Here is a 16,888-nt window from a genome sequence, read left to right on the forward strand (position 1 = left end):
ATATGTGTGTGTCTGTCTGTCTACTGCACTTTCCCAGTAAGTGTATGCCCCAGAACCCATACATTCCAACACACTGAGCAAGCACACACACGCCTCCCTGGCTTCCCCAAACTCAGCTAGCGAGGGGGCACTACACTGGAGGCAGGCCTGCACACCAGACACCTTCCAGCCCTGCCCAGCCATCCCCACGGAAATGCAAAGGGGAAGGAGAATGAGAGTAAAAGAGAGAAAGAGAGAGAGAGAGAGAGGAAGTGGCCAGTACAGGGCCTCATAGAAAGAAATGCAAAACCTTTTGTGGGGCAGGCCAGCCACATATTCCTAGAGTTTTTAAACGTCAAAGAATAAACTGAGATTTTCAGTCCTGCTGGCACCACTGGAGGAGTCACTTACTGTGTTCTATGCACTATCAGTGAACACCAGGCTTTCCCCTGTGCTCTGAAATTAGAGAATGCATGAGCTGTGTGACATGTTCACTCAGTCACCTATGCTCCTATGGCCGCCTATCTCCTGGCCTCTTTCTTTCCCTCTCTCCCTCCAACTATCTCTCTTTCTTTCTCTCTTTCCCTTCTTCCTTCCTTCTACTTGAAGAGGATAAACTCCATTTTTTTTTTTAGTGTTAAACTGTTGAATCATCTACCTCTGACTCTCTCAAAGATGCACAAATATTTTACTCCAAAATCTTACCCATAGAATGAAGAAAAACATCCATTTTTCGTTATACATTGTTAAAATCACAACAATCAGGAGGGACTCAGTTAAAAGGTCTCCATATGATATAGTTATCGCCTGTCCTCACATGAGCTTTCTCAAAATATCTTTTATTTTGTGAATTGGTTTGAATGAAGTTAACCTGTCTGCAGAATCACCATTCGATTACATATTTTTGCTTTACTTTTTGAAGAGAAAGAGAAAAGAGATGTAGCAAGATAATAAAAATGTCTTCTCTGATAACATTTTAAGCTCTATTAGAGGTTCTTGATGGAGAAAAGTCATTATTTTTTAATCATAATAAAGCTAATAAGATTATGATTTTATCAAAAAAGCACAACCTCTATATCTAGAAGCAAAATTCTTGTAGATCTCATATTTCACTGATAGTATAATTGTATCTTGTGTCTTATATACTTAAAAAAGTCACCAATGTACTATATATATAATGTTTAAGTATTGTATCAAAAAGAACATATAGATCTTTTTACTCCCTATGCTTTCACTGACATTTTCATGTGTCAGAAAGGTTTAAACTTTTCTAATGTTGGATGAATCATTTTATGAAAAGCAAAGTGTGAGAATCCCATATTTCCCTTCTCTAGACCATACACATTTTTTTACATACAGATGAAAATGAAACCATGCCAAACTTTGTACAACATTCTTAAGTCCTAAACAAAAAAGCCTGGGTCTTTTTTCAGGATTTAAAAAATATATATCTGGGCCAAAGGCATGAATACAGACCTTCTCCCCACACTGCGTACACATTATGTTTTTTTACACTACATTTTCAGCCACAATGACTTTTAAAAACATCTCTCTTTCATCATTACTAACGTCTCCTACAATAGGAAAGACTACTTCAAAAAGTGTCCTACAATTATGACTAACACTTTTAGCTGCTTTTCATTTATATTATATTTAAAAATAACCAAACTTCAGTCCCTTCTCTTCCTCAGCATATCTGTTGTATACATGTAAATTTTATTTCTTATTCTGAGTTGGGAAAAAGATACAAAGTTACTCTCTAGCCTATGTAAACATTATCACAACTCCTGCTTAACTGGTAGGGTGCTGTTACTATATTCAAATTAGGAGGAGAGCAAAGGTAATAGGACCACTGTTTCTTTGAAGCAGGTTTGGTCAGGTGGAAGAAGGAATTGCTTTTGAGCCTGAAGCTTTACAGCTCTATCTGGAATAGGGATGAAGTACAGGTCTCTCCTGGCTATTGTGAGGATAAAATAAGATACAGAAGGCCTAGGGCAGCCCCTAACACAGGAACTGCTTTCTAAGCATTAGTTACCTTCCTTCCTCATCTTCAGAGTCAGAATTCCACAGATCGTGCAATATCCTACTCCATACTATCCTAACTTAAAGAAATGAAATGTGTGGGGAGTTGGAAATAATCTTTTCACCTATTATTTTCTTGATAGTGCCTTCCTCCCTTCCACCACCACCATATACACAGGACAGTATCCCAAAGTTAAAGGAAACAAGAGGATAAGTGCAGGAGAAGTTTACAATTAAGGGAAAATGAACTGCACTTCACAAACTGTGTTATTTAGTATATGTTTTTGAGTGGTTATATCATTAATGAAGATCTCTGAAAACTTCACGGGTGCTATCCGACCAATATTCCTTCCATCCCCACAGGAGAGGCCAAAGGCCATATTCTGTACAGCAAGGGAAGCAGAGAGACACCACATCTAGGGAAAGACCTGGCAGACACTAAGAAAAGAAACCAAAACATAGTCCTGACCTCCAGCAATGGGGTGGTTAAAAACGCAGGAAGAACCCACCCAAGTGATTCCTTGAGCTAGACTTTCCTTTACCACAAGGCTTACAGTCTTGACCAGAGCGATAGCTCACTGCCTCATGCATGTGGCGCAAGATGTCGAGAGATACGTCTTTCTTGGCAGTGTTCTATTTCATAGCACAAGGAACGCAACCACTGAAAAAAGCAACAAACTCCAACCCCACTTCTGTCTATGGGCGAGCATGGTGCTGGGAGGAGGTAATGCTGCTGGTAACGTTTAAATTGCCTCTGTTTGTTTCTAATTATTTTTGTTTCTAAAAAATCGTAACAAAGTACAGATCACTCAGATTGATGTAAGAATAAGACTGCAAAGGGTCATTCACAAACAAATCCATTTTCAAATATTTTCATCACTCTTGAGAAGCACCCTTTGAGCCCTCCAATGTTTTTGACTGACTTCTTTAACTTAAAAAAGAGGGGGAAAAAGTCTCAGCATGCTGGACTGAGGATCAGAAGACCTGGGCTCTACCCACAGCTTCACTATTTAATAGCCATGCGGCCTTAGGCAAATTATTAAATCTTTCTGAAACTAAGTTTCCTCATCAAAAAAAAAAAAAAAAAAAAGGACGAAATTACTTGTCCTATCTTCTTCACATAATTATTATTTGGAATAAATGAAATAATGTGTTGAAGGGGCTGGGACATCAACCGTACTATATGAATATACAATGCAGGCACATAAAAATACATGTATCCACTACTAGCATTATTTACACAACAACACATGGAATCATGAAGCAACCTTTCTGATCACATTTAAAACAAAAATTAAAAATCCAAGCTTAGCCCTGAAGCAAATTCTCACACACTGGCACCATATTAATTATATCATAATGAGAAAAGCTGAAAATATTCTCATTGCAATGGTCCCAAAATATTTTCCTGGTCATTAGGTACAACAGTTCTTATGACACAGATAAATATCAAAAAGTCTAAAACATGCATCAGAACTCTTAATTTTCACTTATTGGACTCATTAAAACACCTATTTTATGAAATATTCTTGATAGTACACAGAATGGGAAAATTCTAAGGAATGGTCACATTTTAAAAATAAAGTACAGAATAGATAAATAACAAAGAAATCCAAGAATAAATGAACAAAATATATCTCAAAAATGCAAGCCTATTACGCAGTGAGAAAGAGAGGCTTGGGAAGGAGACATATATCTATTCAATGTTGGGCAATGGGTTAGCTTTTAGATCTGATGGCCTGCTATTAATATAAAAGCATCCATTTTCTCCGATCTACTTAATCTTTACCTCAATATGCCCTCCAACTCTAAACCAAATTAAAGAAACAATTATCATATCCTCCTTTGTCTTTGGAAACCAAAGCAACAGAACCTGAATTTTTCTATAAAAGAAAATAATTTTTCTTCACTATTTTATGGAAAGACCAAAGTACATGATCAAGACAGGAAAAGAAAAACCTTAAAAATAATGCTCTGAGCACTCTACAATTTTGCTGCCCGAAATAGAACCCATACAGTCCATGCCACCAAATGAAAATTACAAGTTTGTAAGCATGAAGTCAAATTATAAAGTAAAAGATTTTTAAAAATATTTTAATGATGACAAATGGGAGGAAAGACTGTTATCTTTACTGGTAGGTGCTTGTTGTTTATTTGCTATTACGTTTTCTTCAATGATAGTGTTCTGAATGACTACCCAAACTGACTCGACTTGAATTTCAGTGTAAAAAGGATAAGCCTTGACTAATAAATTACTTGGGCATGTTTTGTTAAATGGAACCATCCCAATACTTCAAATTAAGAAGTTAATCATAACTTTTGATAAATTATGCTTTTGACTAAAAGTTTCAGAAAACTGGTTTAACAAACTGGCTTAGCCAAGCCACACAACTCTCTTCTTCAACACCAAAAAGAATGTAAAGACACTTTGGTGGCACGTAAGTGGAATTTTTAAAAATACATTTTGAAACTTTTTTAAAAGTCTCCGAAGAAACCAGTTCAATATTTATGTTTCTAATGAAATTGATTCTGTCAGAGTTGTTGTGCAAAATAATATACTGTCTTCCACAGTATGGAATTGCTAAATGAAAATGCATATTCAAATCTTGAATTCTCTAACATTTATAAAATGGCTTATCCATTATCAGAGCCTTCACAGAATCACTGAGCTAACTGTGTGAGAGGGGCTATCTAACAAAAGGGAGAGTAGACTGTGCATTGCATCGTCCTCCCAGCAGCACACTTAGGGCAGAAGCCACTATAGGTGCCTGAGCCCTGGCTTCCAAAAGGTTAACCACCTACAAGAGTTATGCATCACTCAAAGCAAACACTGAGTCCCTTTGTCACAAGGTTCAAATATCTAGCAATTTTCATTTGCCGTGTCAGATTCTAAAATCCAGAGCAAATGTTGCTCAATTAAAGATTTCCTCCTCTTCCCTCTTGATACCATCTGTCTGAAAATACTGTCCCCCACAAAGCACACATGCACACAGACATCCATGTGCACACACCCCACTGAATCACAGAGATGACACACTTAGCTCAAATAATATCCTCTCACAACTCTGACCAATTGCTCATCTACTTTTGAGAATTTCATTAGAAGACTTGGAAGAGTGATTCAGCAATAGACAGCAAATATTTAGAAAGTTGAAAAGTATCAGATATATGTAAAAAGTTCCTGTAGAAATCTGATTTTCATTGTTTTGACTTTTAATAAATGTGCCCGTTACTATCCTCTTCTGTACTTTTCAACCTCATTTACATGCCCCCAGCTGAAAAACTGCAGCAACCTCCACAAAACAAATCACCTACTCAAAATAGTTAGATGTAAATTTTGATTCACGATTAGTTCTAAATCATCTAATGTCCTTTCAAAAATTCTTCTTAAAGAAAATATATTATATCACCATGTATAAAAGCTATTGTACAAATACTACTAATCTTCTCTCATATAATCTCAGGTTAAAAGAACAAAACACAAAACTCTGAGACCATCCCTTACTGGTCATCTTATATCCAGCCATAATTACAAGGAAACATTATTTTTTTAAAAAACACTACTTGACAAATGTATTAAACATCACCAAAACTCCTTTTAGAATTACTGGGGAGATGTAGTCATTTAGTACTGTTATAAATTGCTACAATACAAATTTAAAACTGAGATGAATTTGACCAATTGGAAATCAAGTAGCACATAAAAAGTATTTTGATTTGCAGCTTTCAATGGTTTTTAAAATTTAGCTAAATGATATAAAACATCAAATGGCCAGTCTTTTAATATTTGTAAGCTACAACTTTTAATCTACATTATCACCTAAATTATCAACTAGTTTTTTTCTTTATTGCTTCTATTTCAATTCTAATTCTTATCTCTTAAAGGTCACAAAAATGTGTAATTCTTTATGGCATTGCCTAGAAACATATGAAAAAATTATTAGCTTTTTTAAAAATGGGAAACTAAATGTCCAGCTCATAGTCAAATCATAAGTTACCTTACACTTTGACATATATTTTATATTAATATATGTTATATCCACACATGTAATCTGTATAATTAAATTCAGGGATTAATTTTTAATTCAACAAGTTCTTTAAATAGAAGGTTATCATATGATTTTAACCTTAAAAAGTCTTTTCTATTGCTAAAAAATTAAAAATTGATGCAGCAAAAGCTTTTGTTGAAGGGAGGGCTTGAGGTTGGATGATTTTTTTTTTCTTTTTGGTATTTAATTCAACTATACACAATGTAGTACATACAAGCAAAATACAATTGAGATACTGTTTTCTTTAACATTCCTATAGGAGACCGAATTCATTTGCATTGGATAGAACACAATTACTGATTTTTAACTCATGAAAGACAAATTCATAGCTTTTTCCTACACTACCTCATAGTATTCACACCATCTCAGTGAAAGCATGTCTAGCAACACTTGGTTACTTCCTAGCAGTGGGTAAAAATTGCATTTTTCAAAGTGTTGTTTCTCACAGAATCATTCAAGTTTAGTTACAAAGCACATTCAGGTTCACGTATGTCTTAGTCCAAAACAATTTATGTGACATGTGCTTGTGTGTGTGCATGTGTGTAGGTCCATATGCAGATATCTGTATATGTATTTAAACTAAACTCTCCTCGACATCAAAAATGAAATTTCTCTCAAGGAAGTTTCCACAACTTTTAACAGAATTTTAAAGTCACTACCAGGTTCTTCCTCTTTAAGCAATCTTTGATTTATACATAGTACCAAGAAATATGAATAGAGAAAAACAATCCAAAGATTCATATTCAACAAAGCTTGAAACCAACTTAGCAAGTAAGAAAAATAGATGGTTTGTCTATGGTTTGCATTATAATAATTTGCATCTAATAAGAATGAAACACATGTGGCAAAAAAGAAAAAGAGTTTAGTGCTTCTGAGGACCCTGAGAAAATAAGGGTTATCTAGTCTGTCTGCTCTAATAGCACATGTAAAATGACGCTAGAAGGATACTTAACAAAAGACCCAATTGGTAAGCAAATGGCATGCCAATAATTTCATGACTTAAGATAAAAACATCTCCTCCCAAAGTATCATTTGCTTTAAAAAAAAAAAAAATCTATTTGGAATGTAGATAGTAAAGTTCATTCTTGCAAACAGAAAGAAATCAGAACAATATAAGGAAAATGAGCACTCAATTGTTGAATGATTTTTTTTTTAAGGAAGCAAGCAATGAGGATGAATTGTTTTCTTCACATTTTCACTTCAACTAACACAAAAACCACATATAGAACTGACTTAACGCTGACAAATCGACTTCTAACTTGTGAGATTTCATGGAAATGCAACAAAGGAACACCAAAATAGTCACCATATAACCTAAAAGCTTTGGTTTCAAATGTCACAGTACCCTGCTTTTTGAAAGCCAGCACTGTGATAGTGCCCTGTACATGAGAACATACAGCTGCTTCATCCCAGGGTCTGAGCTCAGTACACAACGCCAGTCATGAGCCATCTCTCCCTTAGCCTGTAGTACAAGCAACTAATTCCTGCATTTTAAACCAATAAAGGAAAGGGGAAAAAAGAGTAAAACCATCCAATCAGAAATGATGCAACCCTCTACAGCAGCAGCTTATGCATACATTTGGTATGTCAGACGTCTTCAGTGTAGTGAATCATACACAGCGTATTTAATCTACCTCCTAGGTATTTCACATTGCCCACATGTTCAAAGAAATCATGTACTAATAGGACTATGTAAGTCCTAGTTCGCTCTTTATTTAATTAATACTAAAGAATTGGGAATGCTTTTAATTCTGAACTCTTACATAAACACAGCAAAACTACCTAAATGATACTCTGGCTAATAATAAATAACCTCTTCATTTTGAAAGAAAAAGTTTAGAAGAAGTTTATTTGTGAGCAGGCTCAGGATAAGTTAATAACTTCAGATGCTTTAGTATTTCACTTACATTGCAACATGAAATAATGTACTTTGCAACATGAAATGAGACACCAAGTAAACAAAGTTAAAATTCAAGTGATTTTTATTAATTATAACCCAAAAAGGGTTATAAAACAGCTTAAAACAGCTATACCCCCAGCACATACAGCCCATAGAATCAGGCATTTATAGAATAATAGCCCATCAAATATTATAGGTGCTTTTTTCAAGCCTTACTCAATATATTCATCAAATTTTCAAGTACTGTAAGATGAGTAATTTAAATTACAATAAGTACTTAATATATCAGAAAGTTTGAACTTGAATTTCTCAGGCAAAAAAAAAATTATAGAAAAGTTTACAAATTAAAACACTTAACTGAAAAACCAGTTACACATTACATCTGTTCCTGGAGAGAAGAACTAGCTTAATATTACACATGAAGCTGCAAATCATAACTTTTGCCTTTTTCTAAAGTCAGTAGCTTTGTGACACCTCACAGAATCATTTGCAAACAAAAGATATTCTGTTGCTTAGTTAAAATAAAAGTATCTGAAAAGACGCCCACAGTTTTTAAAACCTCTTTAACAAAACATCTAAGTATTTATAAAATTAGTCAGTTTGTTTTAAAATTTATTCAATCCTGGTAAAAATCAAGTTAGTGGTTACACTGTTGAGTATCACAAATGGTAAAGGTGGTAAATCAAAGACTTCACTTAGAGTTTTCAATCCAGCTACTTAATGACTAATGGTGAAGAAATGTATGTGAATGGGATATAAACTAAGTTACGACACATGGGAGAAAAAGAATCTAGAATGAGTAATAAAGGGCCCGATTTAAAGTCCACAATAAACTTTAAACAAAGATGTTCTCCCTCATTGTCTCCTCATAGATATTTCTCACGTAGGCAAATCACTGTGGAGAAATCCAACTTCCACAAAGCTCTTTACTCTTTTATTAACAACAGTGCACTTAAATATAACCTACAGATTTCACAAAAATTCTTGTTCAGCCTCAAACATATCTTAAAAGCAACAACAACAAAACGCTCAGAAGCAATAGTCAATAGTCTCACTGACTAAAAAAGTCTGGCTTTTTAACTGCCATCCAATCCAAACAACCTTCTTCTTTAGAGTGCTATGCAAAATATTGACCCCCTTACTGAATTATTTTATTATTCAACGTTGAGCTATCTTTAAAAAAAAAAAAACCTAATTAATCGCGAAGTTTAGTTAAGCAATTTAGCTGACAAAGTAAATATTTACTCTTAACATCTCACAGGAAGTCTTGACAAGCATTTGTTGCCACTGTGCTGGGGGTAGGGGTGGGAGGCAAGTTTTGATAAACAAGTTTAACGGTCCCAGCGAATTTCACACAGCTAGGGTTCGCCACCCCTCACCCCCAATAAGGCACCATATATTCCCAAGCACAGTCAACACCTTATATAATGAAAGTAAAAAGTGTAACTTTCTAAACTGTGTTATCTCCACTAACAAAACAAACAAAAGCCCTTTTTTAAACTATAAAGGCACGTTTTTTAAAACGGAGCGTATTTTTGTATTTTTACGTAAGCCGTATCACAAAATAACTAAGTAAAAGATATTTACCTGAGCTTTTTAGAGACTGAGTAATCAACTTCCATGATTTTCCCATGCAATTCCACTTTACCTTTAAAACAGAAATTAAAGCACTCAGAACCTTCCTTAGATAAAAACCGGCGGGGGTCTAGGAGGGGCACGCACAGAACTCTACGCTCGGGCTCCGCCTTCGGGCGCCCTCCAGGGGTCTCCTACCCGGCTCCAGCTGGGCAAACTTGGTTCCCAGTGGGAAGCAAGGTGGGCGCCCCCAGTCTTGGGACGAGGTGGGAAGGGCGCGAGCCCGGATCCGACCTCAGGTATAGCTGTGGGTGGCACTACCGGAAAAACAAATTTAATAAAGAGCGGCGCCAATTTGAAAGGATGAGCTCATTTGAAACTCAAGCTGCAGGGCTGGCGCGGCCCCGCTCCTCTCCCGGCCCCCACTTCTCCATACCGCTAACCCGCGCCCCGAAGGCTCCGCTGCGCTCCCCTCCCTGCCCTCTCCACCCGGTGGCCCCGAGAAGACGCACCGACCCTCTCCTCCTGCCCCCCCACCACCCGGGGGACCGCTTCTACGAGAGTCCAGTCCCGGCCGGCTCCTGGGTGTCACCTTGGCCTCGCTGCCGCCCCGCCCCCACCCCACTCGCCAGTGGGGAAGGGGCTCCCGCCGGGCCGGGATTCGGGGGGCGCAGGCTCCCGGCCCGGGGGCGAGCGCGGCTCCGAGCGGTGCGTGTGCGAGAGGGAGAGTTGGTGAGTGCGCGCGCGCGCGAGTGTGTGTGTGTCGCTCTCCGTCTCCCGTCTGGGCTCCAGCGCTCTCGCGGGCCCCCCGGTCGCCTCTTTCCCGGTTCTCAGCCCGGGCCCCCACCGAGTTGAGACAGGGCACCTCGTAAAAAGGTGCTTCTGGCCGAGCGGGAGGCGGGGGGACGGACGGCGGAAAGCCCCCAGCCCCGAGTTCTTCTCAATAAAATCGGACAAAAAATTCAGAGAAAAATAGGAGCGCTTGAGAGACGAGAGAGAGGGGACTGAGGTTCGGGAGAGGACCTGGAGAGATGTGCCGTCGTGCAGGGGCTGGGGTTGGGGAAGCCCCAAAACCTCGGAGGGGATCATCAGGGTGGCGCCGAGGGGGTGCCGAAAGTGGGGGACCGCGAGGCGAGGTGGGGAGGGGGGCTTGAAAGGAGAGTGCGGCTCAGGGAACGCCAGAGGGCCAGAGGTCCCGGGCACGAGGCACGGAAAAGGGTAAGGTCCGGTCAAGGGAGAAAGAGATGCAGGATTTGGAGGGGGTCCCTGACAAAGGGGGTGACGGGAAGGTCAGGGAAGAGAGGGGACGGGGGCTCTCTGAGGATGGGGGTGGGGAAACTCTGGAGAGCAGCTCGGGGAGCCAGGGGGAGGAAGGGTGCCCCCAGAGAGCGAGCGAGCCCTGGGCACCCTCGGAGCGGCTCGGGGGTCGCCCCCGGGCTGCGGCTGGGAGGGCAGGGGGTGAGTCCGGAGTGGTGGGGGGAGGGGAGAGGGCCGTCCCGGGATCCGGCCGGCGGCGAGAGTTGAGGGTCTGGTGCTTGGAAGTGAGGGTGCGGGCGCGGGAGCCCCTGCCGGGCGCCGCCCGCAGGGCTCGGCCTCCCTCCGGGCGCCGTCCCGGCCTGAGCTGGGCGAGGCGGGGGGAGGGGGGTAGCGGCGATTGCTTACCCGAGAGGGTCTCGATGGCGCGGATGGCCCAGTTCTGGTCGGGGTAGTCCACGAAGGCGTAGCCGGACTTGAGCAGGACCTGTCCCGCCAGGGGCAGCTTCCTGTCCCCGAAGAGCTGCCGGAGGTCGTCGGCGGTGACGGCGGGGCTCAGGTTCCCGATGTAAAGCTTGTTCATCATCCGTCTCTTCCCCGAGAGCCCGCGGCTCCCCCGGCCCGGTACCCGGCGCTCCTCGCCTCCTCCGCTGCCCTCGTCTCTCCTCCTCCTCCTCCGCCCCCCCTCCCCGCCCTCCGCCCGCCCGCCACCCACCCCCACCCTCAGCCTGGCTCCCCCCACCGCGGCCGGCCCGGCCCGCCCGGGGGCAGAGGCGGAGGCGGGGACTCGGCGCGGCTGCCTCCTCGGGGCAGAGTCCCGGGCCGGGCGGCGGCGCGCGGACAAAGCGCTCTCTCTGCCTCCCTCTCTCTCTCTCTCCCTCTCAAGGCGGTGGCGGGAGGAGGAGCAGCGGCGGGCGGCGGCAGCGCACCCCGCGTGTGTCTGTGTGAGAGTTTGTACGGGCGTGTGCGCAGCCGAGAGTGAGCGAGCGAGCGCCCCCTCCCCGCCCCGCGCCGCCGAGCCCCTCGCCCCCCGCACGGCTACCCGGGCTTCTGCCTCCCGCCGGGCGGGCGGAAGCGGGTCGACGCCCGGGGCTGGGGCTCCCGGGCGCCAGAAGCCCCGGCGGGCGCGGCGCGGAGGCCAGGCGTGCGGCGGGGCGGGGAAGGCGCGCCCCGGGCGCGGGTGGGAGTGCGCGAGGGGGCGCGGGGGAGCGGCCGCGAGCCGCAGACGTGGGAGGGAGAGGGGCCGTGGGAGAGCTCCGAGAGGGGTGTGCGCAAGGTGGACCGGATGTGAGAGTGCGACTGCCAGGGCCCGCGGGAAGGTGTGTCTCGGAGGTGAGAGGCGAGGGCAGGCTGGGAGGCAACTTTGGCGGCGAGTTGGCCGCGTCTGGCGCCCTGCGCGGTCCCTGGCGGAGCGCTCTTTCAGAGACCCGCTCCCCGCCCGGCTCTCCGGGGCGACCGGGCGGCGCGTGTGGTCGAGGGATCGCGGACAGGAGTCGGGACGCCTGGGGCCCGGGACCGGCCGGGCCCTCGCAGACTGCGCACCCTGGGGAAGTTGCCGCTGGCTTTGGGCCTCAGTTTCCCGGCCCGCTGGGGGGAGACGGAAGGCCAGAACGGAGTCACGTCCCCTCCGCCCGCACCCCATGCGCCCGGAACCCCGCGGCGGGCGGCAGCCTGACGTTGGCAGCTGCTCTCTATTCTGGGAAGTGCCGAGGGCTTCCCGAGCGGCCGCTGCGAAGCCAGGTGGCGGGTGGGGAGGCCAGCGGGGAGGGGGCAGGGGCTGCGGCCGGGAGGACCGACGCTCGGTGCCGGGCTCCGAGGCCGGGTTTGATCCCAGAGCTGGCTTGGTGGGAGGCGAGGGTAGTTGGAAGCGGAGGCGCTCGGGCTGTGTAGGAGTTCCCCGAGCATTGGGAAGGGCCCGGGGAGGAAAGAGGTCCTTCCAAGCGGAGGAAACAACGTGACCGACGGAAGAGGCAGGGTTGGGATGATAGCAGCCCCAGCCGAGGGGCTAGGGAAGGAGCCAGAAGGGCTGGAGGCTGTTGGGAGTTCCGGGGCCCGGCTGGAAGTCTGGTGGTTAGAGCCCAGCCAGGAAATGAAATTACACAGGGCAGGGGGAAACAACAACAACAAAAAAAAAAATTGGCAGGATTCAGAGGTGAACAAGGGGCAGAAGATTCCAAGATCTGGACTTCTGGGGGACCTTAGCGGTGGTGATGGTTTGACTTGAGGAATAACAAACAGTTCTTGAGGACATTGGGGATCTCTCGGTGAAGATGAAACAGGTTCAGATCTCCTGGCTGGGTCGTGAAGTACTGTCGTTCCTGTTGACAAAGAGGGTGGAGGGAGCGCGGCTTGTTTAAAAATAAATAAATAAATATGCTTGTTTCCAGGCCCCTTTGCAGACTGAGTCTGAGAGCCTGGATTTTTTTATTTTCCTTAAGTGCTCCCAGGTGATTCTTGTTTGGGACGCACTGGCAGGTGGAAGGCCCCATAGGCATAGGACTCAAACCTTCCTTTCTTTCCCTAGCTGTGTGGCTTGGAATAAAACAACCAATCCTTGCAGGGCTGTTGTGAAGTCTCTATGAAGGGGGACTGAGTAGTTTGCAGAGACCCAGTGCTCACACACATAATGCTCTTCTTAGGAACTAATGAGCTTTAAAATACTTTCTTTGGGGGCACCTGGGTGGCTCAGTGGGTTGAGCCTCTGCCTTCAGCTCAGGTCATAATCTCAGGGTCCTGGGATCAAGCCCCCCCTCCCCCCCGCAGCCGCCAGGCTCTCTGCCTGCCTCTCTGCCTACTTGTGATCTCTCTCTCTCTCTGTCAAATAAATGGGTAAAATCTTAAAAAAAAAAAAAAAAAAAACTTCAAAATACTTTGGTAGAGGGAGTTCTTAAATAACTAGTTGTCCGCAGGAAAAATAATGTATAACTAGATATTGCAGTTATTTGAATTCTGACTGTAGTCTCAAATATTAACATAGTTCCTCTCTCTAAAAAACGATTGGATTGCACTGCTTCTGGAGTTGGGAATGGACTTTGCCATTATTTCCCAAACTAATAGGCAAACTAGGTATGGATGTTTCCCTACCAAAATGTACTGGAGAACCACAAATGAAAACTAGTGTGTGTGTATAAACCTCAGCAGATCCAGAGGTAGTGATCTTCAGATTGTTCACACAAATACCCCTAGTTAATATAGTCACCTTTGTATTATAGGACAGTGTTTGCTCATTTTATTTCCGATAATCCAAATTTGCACCTTCTGAAAGAGAAATGAGAGTGGCAGGGGTATTGGTCTCATTCTTCTCTGAAAGTAAAAAGTAAAGCTGTTTTTTGTTCTGTGATATTTTCAGGCATATCAATTCCTTGGTCCTACTGCAAAACCACAAACATTTTAGCATGGCTTCTTTAGTGGGCAGCAAGCATCTAAAGATTCTTGGCCAAGGTGGCTTCTAGTGAACTCTTTTGCCATGTCTTACCTGGTCACTTTCAAATTTTTTTTCTGAGAAATAACTGCTCGTTGCTGCAGTTGTGTCTTCTATTCTGCCACGGGTCTATAAACCATGGTGCTGCAGAAGTCTTTAAATAGTGTGGTGGAGGACAGTTACCACCATTCCTCTGATTTGTAGCCCCCACAGTTCCTTACCTTTGAATGCAGAGTTGCTCTCTCACATGAGACAGAAGGGGACAGCCTCCAAATGCAAAACCAGAAATCCAGACTTTTCTGCCTGTTTTCTCCTGAGTTCACCTAACTCATCCCCTCCCAGAGGTTTGAAATGGAAATAGATATGGACTGAACTTAAGCCTACTAAGCTAACTAAGATTTTATGAATGTTTAACTGAGGTAAGAAATTTGGAGACATTTTTCTATTAGGCATATTAACCTTTTCCTTAAGAACATTGAAGGCAGTACAGATCCTCATGGTTTCTCAGTGATTGCTTTGGGCAGGATCCACAGTAGGGTAGCTGGGACAAGTTTTCTTAAGGTTACTTTGCAGATAGGAAAACTGAGGCCCAGGAAAGTAGAATTTCTTCCTGGTCATGCAGAGCTTGAAACGTGACTGGCAACATATAGTCTCGCTAAACAAAGAGCCTATGAAGAAGTGTTAGGGCTTCAATTTGGACTGTCTTTCTTTCTTTCCTTCTTTTTAAAGTAATCTCTATACCCAACCTGGGGCTCAAACTTAACAACTCCAAGATCAAGAGTCACAGGCTTTTCCAACCAAGCCAACCTGGTGTTCCTTGGACTTCCATGACCAAAATATTTTTGTCCAGGGACAGAACACCTTCTGATAGCATCACTTTGGCTGCCTTAACTGTTTGAATTTATAAAACCATGGTGAAAATGTTTCTGCTCAACTAGTGAAGGTGGTCTGTATGGCCAGTGGTGCTAGATAATACAAGGATTTGGGAGGGAAAATGAGGCCTGTTTGCTGGAAGGCTGGGGGAAAAAATGTAGTTGGAGCCAAATCAGTGTTTGTGGTGTCAGCTTACTCAATGGGGATGATTTGGTGGTCGTAGAGTAACCTTTAGATACCTTTTCTTGAGTTAGCAGGAGAAAATTTGTCTGACCTTAGTTGAATTAATTCACCTCTCTGAACTTCAGATTCCTCATTTGTAAAATAATCTCACTTCCTACCTCAACATAAACTCCGGCTTCTCTGTATTTTTCATATTTTTCCAAATACTAGGCTCTCAGAGCTCTACTTCTTTGCACATACTCTCCTTTTCCTGGAAAATTTTCCCCTGGTAAATTGCCTCCTCCTCTAACTTGACCCCAGTATACACACAGAGCTTCATACAGATATAAAGTATTTTTTCTAGTGGTGATTTCCATGATTTTGTGAATAGCCTAAAAACCATTGAAGTGTGCATTTTTTTTTAATTTTACTTATTTATTTGACAGAGATCACAAGTAGGCAGAGAGCCAGGCAGAGATAGAGAGGGAAGCAGGCTCCCTGCTAAGCAGAGAGCCCGATGCGGGACTTGATCCCAGGACCCTGAGATCAGGACCTGAGCGGAAGGCAGCGGCTTAACCCATTGAGCCACCCAGGCGCCTCTGAAGTGTGCATTTTAAACAGGTGAATTTTTGTTATGTGAATTAAATGTCAATTTTCAAAAATTACACAAGGGGAAAAAAAAACGGCTTCTCTATGGTGACTTTCAGGAGAAATGAGATTTTGTTTTTTTCATTCTTTGGCCAAGTAGCAAACCTTGCCTGTAGTAGAAGCTCAGGTAATAATTGTTGCATAAGCAATTACTACCTAAGATTTGCTCTATGGATTAAATGAAGATGTATGAGATGGTACCTGTCTTGCATGGTCCTTGACAGGTGGGAGGAGGAAATGTTAGGCACTGAGGATACAGAAATGTATAAACATTGTCCTGCTCTCAAAGAGTTTATGACCAGTAGGGGAGACCGATATATAAACGCATTATGGTATGCCTTTAGAGGTGCCATAATAGACTTTGGAGGCATAGAGGAAAGACCATCTCATTCAGCTAGGGTCAGGGAGAGGATCATCATGGAAGAGCTGATATCAGGAATGGGTTTTGAAAGATAAGCAGGGATATGCTAGGATAGGAGAAGGAGTGAAAGGAAATGCATGCTAGGCAGAAGAAGTAACAATTGCAAAGGCACAGAAACGTAAGAAAGCATCTGTTCCACACCTAAATTCAAATTCAAATGTTGATTCAGAACTAAGTTTGAGAAAAAGAGAACAGAGAAAATAATGTCCCCTACCAAAAAATAACAAGAAAAAGTTTTGCAGAATCAAAGATACGGATCTTCAGATGGAAGAGTTTATTGAAGGCACAGCATGAAAAGTCAAGAGCAGGGGTCCCCTGCCTGGCTCAGTCAGTAGAGCATGCAGTTCTTGATCTTGAAGTCCTGAGTTTGAGTACCACATTGGGCATAGAGTTGACTTGGGGGGAAAAATGCATAGATTCAGATGCATAGATTCAGCTATGTCCCCACTGGGGGGAAGCTGGAGGATAAGGACCAGCAAAACCGTGGAAGAGGAAAATAGGAGATTTGGGAACGTGGAATCCAACCCAGGAGATTGTGAATAGAAAATGCCACCAGTGCAGGTTTCCAAAGAGCAACCAGCACA

General features: G+C 43.5%; 1 protein-coding gene across 4 annotated transcripts in view; it reads right to left on the reverse strand.

Annotated features, from left to right (window-relative positions):
* IGF2BP2 (insulin like growth factor 2 mRNA binding protein 2) overlaps window positions 1-11,477 on the reverse strand; it is a 158,215-nt gene extending 146,738 nt beyond the window's left edge. For 2 of the 4 annotated variants that reach the window (XM_004745190.2, XM_004745187.2), the window contains exons 1-2: window positions 11,188-11,475; window positions 9,538-9,598 (exon numbers count right to left, since the gene is read on the reverse strand). In XM_004745190.2, coding sequence (XP_004745247.1) covers window positions 9,538-9,598; window positions 11,188-11,365 — 239 coding nt within the window. In that variant the 5' untranslated portion in view covers window positions 11,366-11,475. Of the gene's footprint in view, window positions 1-9,537; window positions 9,599-11,187 lie in introns of all 4 variants that reach the window. The other 2 variants (XM_013052596.2, XM_013052595.2) reach the window with 2 other exon arrangements.
* Window positions 11,478-16,888: the final 5,411 nt, after the last annotated feature.

The sequence above is a fragment of the Mustela putorius genome, unplaced genomic scaffold (genome assembly GCF_011764305.1).
Source record: "Mustela putorius furo isolate JIRA1106 unplaced genomic scaffold, ASM1176430v1.1 tig00003834_pilon_pilon_pilon, whole genome shotgun sequence".
NCBI lineage: Eukaryota > Metazoa > Chordata > Mammalia > Carnivora > Mustelidae > Mustela > Mustela putorius.